This window comes from Lampris incognitus, chromosome 3, assembly GCF_029633865.1.
Source record: "Lampris incognitus isolate fLamInc1 chromosome 3, fLamInc1.hap2, whole genome shotgun sequence".
NCBI lineage: Eukaryota > Metazoa > Chordata > Actinopteri > Lampriformes > Lampridae > Lampris > Lampris incognitus.
This window is the reverse complement of record NC_079213.1, coordinates 35575508-35596989: the sequence shown is the minus strand read 5'-3', so window position 1 is coordinate 35596989 and position 21482 is coordinate 35575508. Positions and strand designations below refer to the sequence as shown.

Below are 21482 nucleotides of genomic sequence, written 5' to 3'. Positions count from 1 at the left end.
CACATATATCCACACTAACACATATACCCACACTAACACATATATCCAAACTAACATATATCCAGACTAACACACACATCCAGACTAACACATATATCCAGACTAACATACATATACCCTGACTAAAACATATACCCTGACTAACACATATATTCAGAGTAACACATATATCCAGACTAACACATATTCCCTGACTAACACATACAGCCAGACTAACACATATATCCAGACTAACACATATATCCAGACTAACACATACATCCAGTCTAACACATATATCCAGACTAACACATCCACACTAACACATATACCCTGACTAACACATATACCCTTACTAACACATATAGCCTGACTAACACATATATCCAGACTATAACACATATATCCAGAATAAAATCATACATTCAGACTAACACATATATCCAGACTAACACATATACCCTGACTAACACATATATCCAGACTAACACATATATCCAGACTAACACATATACCCTGACTAACACATATATCCAGACTAACACATATATCCAGACTAACACATATACACTGACTAACACATATATCCAGACTAACACATACATCCAGACTAACACATATATCCAGACTAACACATCCACACTAACACATACATCCAGACTAACACATATATCCAGACTAACACATCCACACTAACACATATACCCTGACTAACACATATATCCAGACCAACACATGTATCCAGACTAACACATCCACACTAACACATATACCCTGACTAACACATATATCCAGACTAACACATACATCCAGACTAACAGATATTTCCAGACTAAAACATATATCCAGACTAACACATCCACACTAACACATATACCCTGACTAACACATATATCCAGACTAACACATATACCCAGACTAACACATCCACACTAACACATATACCCTGACTAACACATATATCCAGACTAACACATATATCTAGACTAACACATGTACCCTGACTAACACATATATCCAGACTAACACATATATCCAGACTAACACACATATACCCTGACTAACACATATATCCAGACTAACACATATAGCCAGACTAACACATATATCCAGACTAACACATATATCCACACTAACACATATACCCTGACTAAGACATATATCCAGACTATAACACATATATCCTGACTAACACATACATCCAGACTAACACATATATCCAGACTAACACACACATCCAGACTAACACATATATCCAGACTAACACATCCACACTAACACATATACCCTGCCTAACACATATATACAGACTAACACATATATCCAGACTAACACATGTACCCTGACTAACACATATATGCAGAGTAACACATATATCCAGACTAACACACATATACCCTGACTAACACATATATCCAGACTAACACATATAGCCAGACTAACACATATATCTACACTAACACATATATCCACACTAACACATATATCCAAACTAACATATATCCAGACTAACACATACATCCAGACTAACACATATATCCAGACTAACATACATATACCCTGACTAACACATATACCCTGACTAACACATATATTCAGACTAACACATATATTCAGACTAACACATACATCCAGACTAACACATATATCCAGACTAACACATATATCCACACTAACACATATACCCACACTAACACATATATCCAGACTAACACATACATCCAGACTAACACATGTATCCAGACTAACACACATATACCCTGACTAAAACATATATCCAGACTAACACATATATCCAGACTAGCACATATATCTACACTAACACATATATCCAAACTAACATATATCCAGACTAACACATACATCCAGACTAACACATATATCCAGACTAACATACATATACCCTGACTAAAACATACACCCTGACTAACACATATATTCAGAGTAACACATATATCCAGACTAACACATATACCCTGACTAACACATACATCCAGACTAACACATATATCCAGACTAACACATACATCCAGACTAACAGATATATCCAGACTAACACATATATCCAGACTAACACATATACCCTGACTAACACATATATCCAGACTAACACATACATCCAGACTAACACATATATCCAGACTAACACATCCACACTAGCACATACATCCAGACTAACACATATATCCAGACTAACACATCCACACTAACACATATACCCTGACTAACACATATATCCAGACCAACACATATATCCAGACTAACACATATACCCTGACTAACACATATATCCAGACTAACACATATACCCTGACTAACACATATATCCAGACTATAACACATATATCCTGACTAACACATACATCCAGACTAACACATATATCCAGACTAACACATATATACAGACTAACACATATACCCTGACTAACACATATATCCAGACTAACACACACATCCAGACTAACACGTATATCCAGACTAACACATCCACACTAACACATATACCCTGACTAACACATATATCCAGACTAACACATGTACCCTGACTAACACATATATCCAGACTAACACATATATCCAGACTAACACACATATACCCTGACTAACACATATATCCAGACTAACATATATAGCCAGACTAACACATATATCTACACTAACACATATATCCACACTAACACGTATATCCAAACTAACATATATCCAGACTAACACATACATCCAGACTAACACATATATCCAGACTAACATACATATACCCTGACTAACAAATATACCCTGACTAACACATATATTCAGACTAACACATATATCCAGACTAACACATACATCAAGACTAACACATATATCCAGACTAACACATATATCCACACTAACACATATACCCACACTAACACATATATCCAAACTAACATATATCCAGACTAACACACACATCCAGACTAACACATATATCCAGACTAACATACATATACCCTGACTAAAACATATACCCTGACTAACACATATATTCAGAGTAACACATATATCCAGACTAACACATATTCCCTGACTAACACATACAGCCAGACTAACACATATATCCAGACTAACACATATACCCTGACTAACACATATATCCAGACTAACACATACATCCAGTCTAACACATATATCCAGACTAACACATCCACACTAACACATATACCCTGACTAACACATATACCCTGACTAACACATATAGCCTGACTAACACATATATCCAGACTATAACACATATATCCAGAATAAAATCATACATTCAGACTAACACATATATCCAGACTAACACATATACCCTGACTAACACATATATCCAGACTAACACATATATCCAGACTAACACATATACCCTGACTAACACATATATCCAGACTAACACATATATCCAGACTAACACATATACACTGACTAACACATATATCCAGACTAACACATACATCCAGACTAACACATATATCCAGACTAACACATCCACACTAACACATACATCCAGACTAACACATATATCCAGACTAACACATCCACACTAACACATATACCCTGACTAACACATATATCCAGACCAACACATGTATCCAGACTAACACATATACCCTGACTAACACATATATCCAGACTAACACATATACCCTGACTAACACATATATCCAGACTATAACACATATATCCTGACTAACACATACATCCAGACTAACACATATATCCAGACTAACACATATATACAGACTAACACATATACCCTGACTAACACATATATCCAGACTAACACACACATCCAGACTAACACGTATATCCAGACTAACACATCCACACTAACACATATACCCTGACTAACACATATATCCACACTAACACATATACCCACACTAACACATATATCCAAACTAACATATATCCAGACTAACACACACATCCAGACTAACACATATATCCAGACTAACATACATATACCCTGACTAAAACATATACCCTGACTAACACATATATTCAGAGTAACACATATATCCAGACTAACACATATTCCCTGACTAACACATACAGCCAGACTAACACATATATCCAGACTAACACATATACCCTGACTAACACATATATCCAGACTAACACATACATCCAGTCTAACACATATATCCAGACTAACACATCCACACTAACACATATACCCTGACTAACACATATACCCTTACTAACACATATAGCCTGACTAACACATATATCCAGACTATAACACATATATCCAGAATAAAATCATACATTCAGACTAACACATATATCCAGACTAACACATATACCCTGACTAACACATATATCCAGACTAACACATATATCCAGACTAACACATATACCCTGACTAACACATATATCCAGACTAACACATATATCCAGACTAACACATATACACTGACTAACACATATATCCAGACTAACACATACATCCAGACTAACACATATATCCAGACTAACACATCCACACTAACACATACATCCAGACTAACACATATATCCAGACTAACACATCCACACTAACACATATACCCTGACTAACACATATATCCAGACCAACACATGTATCCAGACTAACACATATACCCTGACTAACACATATATCCAGACTAACACATATACCCTGACTAACACATATATCCAGACTATAACACATATATCCTGACTAACACATACATCCAGACTAACACATATATCCAGACTAACACATATATACAGACTAACACATATACCCTGACTAACACATATATCCAGACTAACACACACATCCAGACTAACACGTATATCCAGACTAACACATCCACACTAACACATATACCCTGACTAACACATATATCCAGACTAACACATATATCCAGGCTAACACATGTACCCTGACTAACACATATATCCAGACTAACACATATATCCAGACTAACACACATATACCCTGACTAACACATATATCCAGACTAACATATATAGCCAGACTAACACATACATCCAGACTAACACATATATCCAGACTAACACATCCACACTAACACATACATCCAGACTAACACATATATCCAGACTAACACATCCACACTAACACATATACCCTGACTAACACATATATCCAGACCAACACATATATCCAGACTAACACATATACCCTGACTAACACATATATCCAGACTAACACATATACCCTGACTAACACATATATCCAGACTATAACACATATATCCTGACTAACACATACATCCAGACTAACACATATATCCAGACTAACACATATATACAGACTAACACATATACCCTGACTAACACATATATCCAGACTAACACACACATCCAGACTAACACGTATATCCAGACTAACACATCCACACTAACACATATACCCTGACTAACACATATATCCAGACTAACACATATATCCAGACTAACACATGTACCCTGACTAACACATATATCCAGACTAACACATATATCCAGACTAACACACATATACCCTGACTAACACATATATCCAGACTAACATATATAGCCAGACTAACACATATATCTACACTAACACATATATCCACACTAACACGTATATCCAAACTAACATATATCCAGACTAACACATACATCCAGACTAAAACATATATCCAGACTAACATACATATACCCTGACTAACACATATATTCAGACTAACACATATATCCAGACTAACATACATATATCCAGACTAACACATATATCCAGACTAACACATATATCCACACTAAAACATATACCCTGACTAACAAATATATCCAGACTATAACACATATATCCAGACTAACACATACATCCAGACTAACAGATATTTCCAGACTAAAACATATATCCAGACTAACACATCCACACTAACACATATACCCTGACTAACAGATATATCCAGACTAACACATATACCCAGACTAACACATCCACACTAACACATATACCCTGACTAACACATATATCCAGACTAACACATATATCTAGACTAACACATGTACCCTGACTAACACATATATCCAGACTAACACATATATCCAGACTAACATACATATACCCTGACTAACACATATATCCAGACTAACACATATAGCCAGACTAACACATATATCCAGACTAACACATATATCCACACTAACACATATACCCTGACTAAGACATATATCCAGACTATAACACATATATCCTGACTAACACATACATCCAGACTAACACATATATCCAGACTAACACACACATCCAGACTAACACATATATCCAGACTAACACATATATCCAGACTAACACATATACCCTGACTAACACATATATCCAGACTAACACATATATCCAGACTAACACATATACCCTGACTAACACATATATCCAGACTAACACATACATCCAGACTAACACATATATCCAGACTAACACATCCACACTAGCACATACATCCAGACTAACACATATATCCAGACTAACACATCCACACTAACACATATACCCTGACTAACACATATATCCAGACCAACACATATATCCAGACTAACACATATACCCTGACTAACACATATATCCAGACTAACACATATACCCTGACTAACACATATATCCAGACTATAACACATATATCCTGACTAACACATACATCCAGACTAACACATATATCCAGACTAACACATATATACAGACTAACACATATACCCTGACTAACACATATATCCAGACTAACACACACATCCAGACTAACACGTATATCCAGACTAACACATCCACACTAACACATATACCCTGACTAACACATATATCCAGACTAACACATGTACCCTGACTAACACATATATCCAGACTAACACATATATCCAGACTAACACACATATACCCTGACTAACACATATATCCAGACTAACATATATAGCCAGACTAACACATATATCTACACTAACACATATATCCACACTAACACGTATATCCAAACTAACATATATCCAGACTAACACATACATCCAAACTAACACATATATCCAGACTAACATACATATACCCTGACTAACAAATATACCCTGACTAACACATATATTCAGACTAACACATATATCCAGACTAACACATACATCAAGACTAACACATATATCCAGACTAACACATATATCCACACTAACACATATACCCACACTAACACATATATCCAAACTAACATATATCCAGACTAACACACACATCCAGACCAACACATATATCCAGACTAACATACATATACCCTGACTAAAACATATACCCTGACTAACACATATATTCAGAGTAACACATATATCCAGACTAACACATATTCCCTGACTAACACATACAGCCAGACTAACACATATATCCAGACTAACACATATACCCTGACTAACACATATATCCAGACTAACACATACATCCAGACTAACACATATATCCAGACTAACACATCCACACTAACACATATACCCTGACTAACACATATACCCTGACTAACACATATAGCCTGACTAACACATATATCCAGACTATAACACATATATCCAGAATAAAATCATACATTCAGACTAACACATATATCCAGACTAACACATATACCCTGACTAACACATATATCCAGACTAACACATATATCCAGACTAACACATATACCCTGACTAACACATATATCCAGACTAACACATATATCCAGACTAACACATATACACTGACTAACACATATATCCAGACTAACACATACATCCAGACTAACACATATATCCAGACTAACACATCCACACTAACACATACATCCAGACTAACACATATATCCAGACTAACACATCCACACTAACACATATACCCTGACTAACACATATATCCAGACCAACACATGTATCCAGACTAACACATATACCCTGACTAACACATATATCCAGACTAACACATATACCCTGACTAACACATATATCCAGACTATAACACATATATCCTGACTAACACATACATCCAGACTAACACATATATCCAGACTAACACATATATACAGACTAACACATATACCCTGACTAACACATATATCCAGACTAACACACACATCCAGACTAACACGTATATCCAGACTAACACATCCACACTAACACATATACCCTGACTAACACATATATCCAGACTAACACATATATCCAGGCTAACACATGTACCCTGACTAACACATATATCCAGACTAACACATATATCCAGACTAACACACATATACCCTGACTAACACATATATCCAGACTAACATATATAGCCAGACTAACACATACATCCAGACTAACACATATATCCAGACTAACACATCCACACTAACACATACATCCAGACTAACACATATATCCAGACTAACACATCCACACTAACACATATACCCTGACTAACACATATATCCAGACCAACACATATATCCAGACTAACACATATACCCTGACTAACACATATATCCAGACTAACACATATACCCTGACTAACACATATATCCAGACTATAACACATATATCCTGACTAACACATACATCCAGACTAACACATATATCCAGACTAACACATATATACAGACTAACACATATACCCTGACTAACACATATATCCAGACTAACACACACATCCAGACTAACACGTATATCCAGACTAACACATCCACACTAACACATATACCCTGACTAACACATATATCCAGACTAACACATATATCCAGACTAACACATGTACCCTGACTAACACATATATCCAGACTAACACATATATCCAGACTAACACACATATACCCTGACTAACACATATATCCAGACTAACATATATAGCCAGACTAACACATATATCTACACTAACACATATATCCACACTAACACGTATATCCAAACTAACATATATCCAGACTAACACATACATCCAGACTAAAACATATATCCAGACTAACATACATATACCCTGACTAACACATATATTCAGACTAACACATATATCCAGACTAACATACATATATCCAGACTAACACATATATCCAGACTAACACATATATCCACACTAAAACATATACCCTGACTAACAAATATATCCAGACTATAACACATATATCCAGACTAACACATACATCCAGACTAACAGATATTTCCAGACTAAAACATATATCCAGACTAACACATCCACACTAACACATATACCCTGACTAACACATATATCCAGACTAACACATATACCCAGACTAACACATCCACACTAACACATATACCCTGACTAACACATATATCCAGACTAACACATATATCTAGACTAACACATGTACCCTGACTAACACATATATCCAGACTAACACATATATCCAGACTAACATACATATACCCTGACTAACACATATATCCAGACTAACACATATAGCCAGACTAACACATATATCCAGACTAACACATATATCCACACTAACACATATACCCTGACTAAGACATATATCCAGACTATAACACATATATCCTGACTAACACATACATCCAGACTAACACATATATCCAGACTAACACACACATCCAGACTAACACATATATCCAGACTAACACATCCACACTAACACATATACCCTGCCTAACACATATATACAGACTAACACATATATCCAGACTAACACATGTACCCTGACTAACACATATATGCAGAGTAACACATATATCCAGACTAACACACATATACCCTGACTAACACATATATCCAGACTAACACATATAGCCAGACTAACACATATATCTACACTAACACATATATCCACACTAACACATATATCCAAACTAACATATATCCAGACTAACACATACATCCAGACTAACACATATATCCAGACTAACATACATATACCCTGACTAACACATATACCCTGACTAACACATATATTCAGACTAACACATATATTCAGACTAACACATACATCCAGACTAACACATATATCCAGACTAACACATATATCCACACTAACACATATACCCACACTAACACATATATCCAGACTAACACATACATCCAGACTAACACATGTATCCAGACTAACACACATATACCCTGACTAACACATATATCCAGACTAACACATATATCCAGACTAACACATATATCTACACTAACACATATATCCAAACTAACATATATCCAGACTAACACATACATCCAGACTAACACATATATCCAGACTAACATACACATACCCTGACTAAAACATACACCCTGACTAACACATATATTCAGAGTAACACATATATCCAGACTAACACATATACCCTGACTAACACATACATCCAGACTAACACATATATCCAGACTAACACATATACCCTGACTAACACATACATCCAGACTAACACATATATCCAGACTAACACATCCACACTAACACATATACCCTGACTAACACATATATCCAGACTAACACATATATCCAGACTAACACATATATCCACACTAACACATATACCCTGACTAACATATATATCCAGACTATAACACATATATCCAGACTAACACATACATCCAGACTAACAGATATATCCAGACTAACAAATATATCCAGACTAACACATCCACACTAACACATATACCCTGACTAACACATATATCCAGACTAACACATATATCCAGACTAACACATATACCCTGACTAACACATATATCCAGACTAACACATATATCCAGACTAACACATATACCCTGACTAACACATATATCCAGACTAACACATACATCCAGACTAACACATATATCCAGACTAACACATCCACACTAGCACATACATCCAGACTAACACATATATCCAGACTAACACATCCACACTAACACATATACCCTGACTAACACATATATCCAGACCAACACATATATCCAGACTAACACATATACCCTGACTAACACATATATCCAGACTAACACATATACCCTGACTAACACATATATCCAGACTATAACACATATATCCTGACTAACACATACATCCAGACTAACACATATATCCAGACTAACACATATATACAGACTAACACATATACCCTGACTAACACATATATCCAGACTAACACACACATCCAGACTAACACGTATATCCAGACTAACACATCCACACTAACACATATACCCTGACTAACACATATATCCAGACTAACACATGTACCCTGACTAACACATATATCCAGACTAACACATATATCCAGACTAACACACATATACCCTGACTAACACATATATCCAGACTAACATATGTAGCCAGACTAACACATATATCTACACTAACACATATATCCACACTAACACGTATATCCAAACTAACATATATCCAGACTAACACATACATCCAGACTAACACATATATCCAGACTAACATACATATACCCTGACTAACAAATATACCCTGACTAACACATATATCCAGACTAACACATATACCCTGACTAACACATATATCCAGACTAACACATATACCCTGACTAACACATATATCCAGACTATAACACATATATCCTGACTAACACATACATCCAGACTAACACATATATCCAGACTAACACATATATACAGACTAACACATATACCCTGACTAACACATATATCCAGACTAACACACACATCCAGACTAACACGTATATCCAGACTAACACATCCACACTAACACATATACCCTGACTAACACATATATCCAGACTAACACATATATCCAGACTAACACATGTACCCTGACTAACACATATATCCAGACTAACACATATATCCAGACTAACACACATATACCCTGACTAACACATATATCCAGACTAACATATATAGCCAGACTAACACATATATCTACACTAACACATATATCCACACTAACACGTATATCCAAACTAACATATATCCAGACTAACACATACATCCAGACTAAAACATATATCCAGACTAACATACATATACCCTGACTAACACATATATTCAGACTAACACATATATCCAGACTAACATACATATATCCAGACTAACACATATATCCAGACTAACACATGTACCCTGACTAACACATATATGCAGAGTAACACATATATCCAGACTAACACACATATACCCTGACTAACACATATATCCAGACTAACACATATAGCCAGACTAACACATATATCTACACTAACACATATATCCACACTAACACATATATCCAAACTAACATATATCCAGACTAACACATACATCCAGACTAACACATATATCCAGACTAACATACATATACCCTGACTAACACATATACCCTGACTAACACATATATTCAGACTAACACATATATTCAGACTAACACATACATCCAGACTAACACATATATCCAGACTAACACATATATCCACACTAACACATATACCCACACTAACACATATATCCAGACTAACACATACATCCAGACTAACACATGTATCCAGACTAACACACATATACCCTGACTAACACATATATCCAGACTAACACATATATCCAGACTAACACATATATCTACACTAACACATATATCCAAACTAACATATATCCAGACTAACACATACATCCAGACTAACACATATATCCAGACTAACATACACATACCCTGACTAAAACATACACCCTGACTAACACATATATTCAGAGTAACACATATATCCAGACTAACACATATACCCTGACTAACACATACATCCAGACTAACACATATATCCAGACTAACACATATACCCTGACTAACACATACATCCAGACTAACACATATATCCAGACTAACACATCCACACTAACACATATACCCTGACTAACACATATATCCAGACTAACACATATATCCAGACTAACACATATATCCACACTAACACATATACCCTGACTAACACATATATCCAGACTATAACACATATATCCAGACTAACACATACATCCAGACTAACAGATATATCCAGACTAACAAATATATCCAGACTAACACATCCACACTAACACATATACCCTGACTAACACATATATCCAGACTAACACATATATCCAGACTAACACATATACCCTGACTAACACATATATCCAGACTAACACATATATCCAGACTAACACATATACCCTGACTAACACATATATCCAGACTAACACATACATCCAGACTAACACATATATCCAGACTAACACATCCACACTAGCACATACATCCAGACTAACACATATATCCAGACTAACACATCCACACTAACACATATACCCTGACTAACACATATATCCAGACCAACACATATATCCAGACTAACACATATACCCTGACTAACACATATATCCAGACTAACACATATACCCTGACTAACACCTATATCCAGACTATAACACATATATCCTGACTAACACATACATCCAGACTAACACATATATCCAGACTAACACATATATACAGACTAACACATATACCCTGACTAACACATATATCCAGACTAACACACACATCCAGACTAACACGTATATCCAGACTAACACATCCACACTAACACATATACCCTGACTAACACATATATCCAGACTAACACATGTACCCTGACTAACACATATATCCAGACTAACACATATATCCAGACTAACACACATATACCCTGACTAACACATATATCCAGACTAACATATGTAGCCAGACTAACACATATATCTACACTAACACATATATCCACACTAACACGTATATCCAAACTAACATATATCCAGACTAACACATACATCCAGACTAACACATATATCCAGACTAACATACATATACCCTGACTAACAAATATACCCTGACTAACACATATATCCAGACTAACACATATACCCTGACTAACACATATATCCAGACTAACACATATACCCTGACTAACACATATATCCAGACTATAACACATATATCCTGACTAACACATACATCCAGACTAACACATATATCCAGACTAACACATATATACAGACTAACACATATACCCTGACTAACACATATATCCAGACTAACACACACATCCAGACTAACACGTATATCCAGACTAACACATCCACACTAACACATATACCCTGACTAACACATATATCCAGACTAACACATATATCCAGACTAACACATGTACCCTGACTAACACATATATCCAGACTAACACATATATCCAGACTAACACACATATACCCTGACTAACACATATATCCAGACTAACATATATAGCCAGACTAACACATATATCTACACTAACACATATATCCACACTAACACGTATATCCAAACTAACATATATCCAGACTAACACATACATCCAGACTAAAACATATATCCAGACTAACATACATATACCCTGACTAACACATATATTCAGACTAACACATATATCCAGACTAACATACATATATCCAGACTAACACATATATCCAGACTAACACATATATCCACACTAAAACATATACCCTGACTAACAAATATATCCAGACTATAACACATATATCCAGACTAACACATACATCCAGACTAACAGATATTTCCAGACTAAAACATATATCCAGACTAACACATCCACACTAACACATATACCCTGACTAACACATATATCCAGACTAACACATATACCCAGACTAACACATCCACACTAACACATATACCCTGACTAACACATATATCCAGACTAACACATATATCCAGACTAACACATACATCAAGACTAACACATATATCCAGACTAACATATATATATACATTATAACACATATACCCACACTAACACATATATCCAAACTAACATATATCCAGACTAACACACACATCCAGACTAACACATATATCCAGACTAACATACATATACCCTGACTAAAACATATACCCTGACTAACACATATATTCAGAGTAACACATATATCCAGACTAACACATATTCCCTGACTAACACATACAGCCAGACTAACACATATATCCAGACTAATACATATACCCTGACTAACACATATATCCAGACTAACACATACATCCAGACTAACACATATATCCAGACTAACACATCCACACTAACACATATACCCTGACTAACACATATATCCAGACTAACACATATATCCAGACTAACACATATATCCACACTAAAACATATACCCTGACTAACAAATATATCCAGACTATAACACATATACCCTGACTAACACATACATCCAGACTAACACATATATCCAGACTAACACATCCACACTAACACATATACCCTGACTAAGACATATATCCAGACTAACACATATATCCAGATTAACACATATACCCTGACTAACACATATATCCAGACTAACAAATATATCCACACTAACACATATACCCTGACTAACACATATATCCAGACTAACACATACATCCAGACTAACACATATATCCAGACTAACACATCCACACTAACACATATACCCTGACTAACACATATATCCACACTAACACACACATCCAGACTAACACATAGTATATCCAGACTAACACATCCACACTAACACATATACCCTGACTAACACATATATCCAGACTAACACATATAGCCAGACTAACACATATATCTACACTAACACATATATCCAAACTAACATATATCCAGACTAACACATATATCCAGACTAACATACATATACCCTGACTAAAACATATACCCTGACTAAGACATATATCCAGACTAACACATATATCCAGACTAACACATATACCCTGACTAACACATATATCCAGACTAACACATATACCCTGACTAACACATATATCCAGACTATAACACATATATCCAGAATAAAATCATACATTCAGACTAACACATATATCCAGACTAACACATATACCCTGACTAACACATATAACCAGACTAACACATATATCCAGACTAACACATATACCCTGACTAACACATATATCCAGACTAACACATATATCCAGACTAACACATATACCCTGACTAACACATATATCCAGACTAACACATCCACACTAACACATATACCCTGACTAACACATATATCCAGACTAACACATATATCCAGACTAACACATATATCCACACTAACACATATACCCTGACTAACACATATATCCAGACTATAACACATATATCCAGAATAAAATCATGCATTCAGACTAACACATATATCCAGACTAACACATATACCCTGACTAACACATATATCCAGACTAACACATATATCCAGACTAACACATATACCCTGACTAACACATATATCCAGACTAACACATATATCCAGACTAACACATATACCCTGACTAACACATATATCCAGACTAAGACATCCACACTAACACATATACCCTGACTAACACATATATCCAGACTAACACATATATCCAGACTAACACATATATCCACACTAACACATATACCCTGACTAACACATATATCCAGACTATAACACATATATCCAGACTAACACATACATCCAGACTAACACATATATCCAGACTAACACATATATACAGACTAACACATATACCCTGACTAACACATATATCCAGATTAACACACACATCCAGACTAACACGTATATCCAGACTAACACATCCACACTAACACATATACCCTGAATAACACATATTTCCAGACTAACACATATATCCAGACTAACATATATATCCAGACTAACACATATACCCTGACTAACACATATATCCAGACTAACACATATATCCAGACTAACACATATATCCACACTATCACATATACCCTGACTAACACATATATCCTGACTAACACATACATCCAGACTAACACATATATCCAGACTAACACATATATACGGACTAACACATATACCCTGACTAACACATATATCCAGACTAACACACACATCCAGACTAACACATAGTATATCCAGACTAACACATCCACACTAACACATATACCCTGACTAACACATATATCCAGACTAACACATATAGCCAGACTAACACATGAACCCTGACTAACACATATATCCAGACTATAACACATATAACCAGACTATAACACATATATTCAGACTAACACATACATCCAGACTAACACATATATCCAGACTAACACATCCACACTAACACATATACCCTGACTAACACATATATCCAGACTAACACATATATCCAGACTAACACATATACCCTGACTAACACATATATCAAGAATAACACATACATCCAGACTATAACATATATCCAGACTAACACATCCACACTAACACATATACCCTGACTAACACATATATCCAGACTAACACATATATCTAGAGTAACACATATATCCACACTAACACCTATACCCTGACTAACACATATATCCAGACTAACACATATATCCAGACTAACACATATATCCAGACTAACACATATACGCTGACTAACACATATATCCAGACTAACACATCCACACTAACACATATACCCTGACTAACACATATATCCAGACTAACACATATATCCAGACTAACACATATACCCTGACTAACACATATATCCAGACTAACACATATATCCAGACTAACACATATATCCAGACTAACACATATATCCAGACTAACACATATACGCTGACTAACACATACATCCAGACTAACACATATATCCAGACTAACATACATATACCCTGACTAACACATATACCCTGACTAACACATATATTCAGACTAACACATATATCCAGACTAACACATATACCCTGACTAACACATATATCCAGACTAACTCATATATCCAGACTAACACATATACCCTGACTAACACATATATCCAGACTAACACATACATCCAGACTAACACATATATCCAGACTAACACATCCATACTAACACATATACCCTGACTAACACATATATCCAGACTAACACAAATATCCAGACTAACACATATATCCACACTAACACATATACCCTGACTAACACATATATCCAGACTATAACACATATATCCAGACTAACACATATATCCAGACTAACACATATACCCTGACTAACACATATATCCAGACTAACACATATATCCAGACTAACACATATATCCACACTAACACATATATCGAGACTAACACATATATCCACACTAACACATATATCCAGACTAACACATATACCCTGACTATCACATATATCCAGACTAACACATCCACAATAACACATATACCCTGACTAACACATATATCCAGACTAACACATATATCCAGACTACCACATATACCCAGACTAACACATATATCCAGACTAACACATATATCCAGACTAACACATACATCCAGACTAACACATATATCCAGACTAACACATATACCCTGACTAACACATATATCCAGACTAACACATATATATAAAAAAATCCCTGTGCAAGGGAACGAACACCATCCAGGATGACTGTCAAACTCCAGGTCAGCATGGGCTAGCAGTTAGCTCAGCCTGCCCCGCTTCCATGTCCTGTCAGACCGCCCTCGGTGTTACCTCCATGCAGGGCAATGGTCCCTGGGCCCACAAGACACAGCAGGCCAAGCTCTCCCAGCCATCAATCGAAGACAAAACACAGATGTGGTCAAAGACACTGCATGGACGGTACTGGTGAGGCCGCCGCAAAAGTGAATTCACCACCGTTATGCTGCCACCAGATAGACACAAAAGCCAACACCCCCCATTACCAGAGTCTACAGGAGAGAAGGCTCCATACATAGAGTTTCACATTTAACAGTTTATACTGAACACCTTGTGACGTCAGAGACAAGCCCTCTGCTCAGCTCACTGAGTACTGTGTTCTATTTCCACAAGGCTGTGTGAGCACAAGATGTGTAAAACATCTTATGCTCATTAACTACCCTTTCTGTATTCCAGAAAGGGTAGTTAATGAGGAATATGAGACGCCAATGAAAGTTATGGTGTTTTATTATAATGGAAAGGAACTTGTCCTACAGGAGTCCAAAGACATGTTGGTCAGGTGAATCGGACTTACTAAATTGTCTCTAGGTGTGAATGTATCAGCCCTGTTGATGAACTGGAGACCTGTCCGGGGTATTTTCCCCATCTTCCACCCAATGACTGCTGGGATAGGCTCCAGCACCCAATGACTGCTGGGATAGGCTCCAGCACCCCATGACTGCTGGGATAGGCTCCAGCACCCCATGACTGCTGGGATAGGCTCCAGCACCCCATGACACTGATTAGAATAAGCAGCTTGGAAAATGGAATGGAACTTCTGCTGAATCGCCACCTTGCCATGGTGGAGGAGCTTGCGTGTACCAATCACCCCAAGAGCTATGCCGTCCGGAGCTTGACTCCTGGTAGGGTCACCCAAGGCAGATAGGTCAAGGCTTAGGTTCTAGATGAAGCGCGATCCAACAAAGACCTCAACGGCAGAACTGGTGGGAGATGTCTCCATGTCACAACGGCACTGAAGGTGGATGAAGGCTGCAACAGAGGGTGGTCCCCAGTCGTCTTGGTTCTCCATGCCATTGGACTCTGGCCACCCCATGCCAAGGACCGTGTGGGGGCTGCAGGTGCATTAGCCTCTCCACGTAAACAGATGTCACACTTAGGCGTCCTCCCATTATGTGGCTCCAGGATCGACCTCTACACTCACCTGACCCAGAGGGACACAGAGGGACCCAGAGGGAGAACGCTCATACTCGACCCTGAGTGACCACCAATGATGATGGTGATGATGGTGATGATGTTGTGTGTGTGTGTGTGCACATACAAAATCCAAAATCTGTGTTCCTATTCGAAAAGCATTCTCAAAACTATTGGGTTAAGCCGTCTATCCACCGGCACCACCCGGTCCTACCCCCATGAAACATAATTCCCGGCTCAGATATAATATCGAATACACTTCATCTTCACTCCTCAGGTCAACATCCTCTCTTACAACTGATCCAAACAAAAGAAAAGAGTAAAGCATTGTTTATCTGCATCAGTGTCATACTACCAGTATGAACACATGTCTGTTCTGCTATCTTCTCTCCAGCACAGCTGCACTCTGTGCAGGAGGAGATGGACAGCCTGGAGGAAGAGAAGGAGAGCGAACTCAGGGAGGTGCAGGAGGAGCTGCGCTCAGCCCAGGAAGAGGTCCTTGTGCTGCAGCAGGCTGCCGAGGAGGCGGCGGCAGAGAGGGAGAACGACATAGCCTCCCTGCAGGAGGAGCTATGCCGGATGCGGGCCGAGCTGGAGCGGCTCCGCTCCGTGGCTCAGGAGTACGAGCTGGAGATCACCACGCTGAGAGCTGAGATCAGCATGAAGAGCCAGCAGAGAGAAGGGGAGGATGATGGTTAGTGGGTTTTTTGAAATCATTTTGTCATACCTTTATTAGGTAGTTACAGTGGAGGCAGACAGGAAATGGAGAGAGAGAGAGAGAGGGGGAGAGAGAGATAGGGGCAAGGCATACAAAGATGGCTGGCCGACCTGAACCGGTGATGGCTGTCACCAGGTGGCCACGCAGCATGTGCTCCCACCATTCGGCTACGGAGGAGTCCATGATGCTAAGTGTTTTGACAGCATTAGTATTTGGTTCAACCAGCTTTAAGCAGCAGACGGGTGCCACTGCAAAAAATGGTGCACCTGAACAAGTCTGACGATGTTGAAGTGGCATAGAAACACCTTACCTCGTTTCACAAATCATCTGCTCATCAAGAACTACGTAAGATTATTCATCACAATTTACGAATAAGAGAGAGAAGATGTACTTTATGAATCCATGTGGGGAAAATAATCCTCTGCATTTAACCCGTCCCAACACACACACTGGAAGCAGCGGGCAGCCGCCATGCAGCACCTGTAGTCCAACGCCCGCTCTTCTTGCCACGCCTGGGTAGGAGTATTAACCCTGCTTGTCTTTTAATGGTGGGAGGAAACCGGCGCACCCAGAGGAAACCCATGAGGACACGGGGAGAACATGCAAACTCCAGACAGAGAGGACATGGGACGGCCTGGGGTTCGAACCCAGGACCTTCTTGCTGTGAGGCGACCACGCTACCCACTGCGCCACTGTGCTGCTCTAAAACATACTTAAAAATATCTAAAAATAAACAAGCAGGGGAAATTATGCTAGAGTGCCAGACAAGCATACTAATAATATGAAGGGTCCCTATAAAAACAAAAGATACTCTAACCATACACAGTTTTTAACCTGGCACCCAGCATACCTTGCAGGAGAGTGCAATAAGTTTATATGAAGAATTGGGGGGGGGTGTAATTTTTGGATTGACTGGTCTGACTTTGCTCGCCTTGCTTTTTATGACGCACAGAACAAAACACAATTAATCAGCCACTGACAATGTTGTGAAAAGCTTTGAAATGCTATTTAAAGCCCTGGCTGGGCGGTTATGTAATGTTGTTAAATGTGATCCTGTTTTCAGTGGAACATTTTCACCGCTGACCTAACTGGTATGATCATTCTCTCGGTATTCTCTTGCTGAGGGACACAGCTAGGAAGGAACTTGCAACAAGAGAGGCCAGGTTGAGTTGAGATGGTTTGGACATGTGTGGAGGAGAGGCGCTGGGT

General features: G+C 37.5%; 1 protein-coding gene across 1 annotated transcript in view; it reads left to right on the top strand.

Moving 5' to 3' along the window:
• The window catches only part of LOC130109733 (coiled-coil domain-containing protein 136), a 42000-nt gene that overhangs the window by 13872 nt on the left and 6646 nt on the right, over window positions 1-21482 (top strand). Inside the window, exon 3 of the mRNA XM_056276723.1 lies at window positions 19950-20249. Within this exon, the coding sequence (XP_056132698.1) occupies window positions 19950-20249 (300 nt within the window). The remainder of the gene's footprint in view (window positions 1-19949; window positions 20250-21482) is intronic.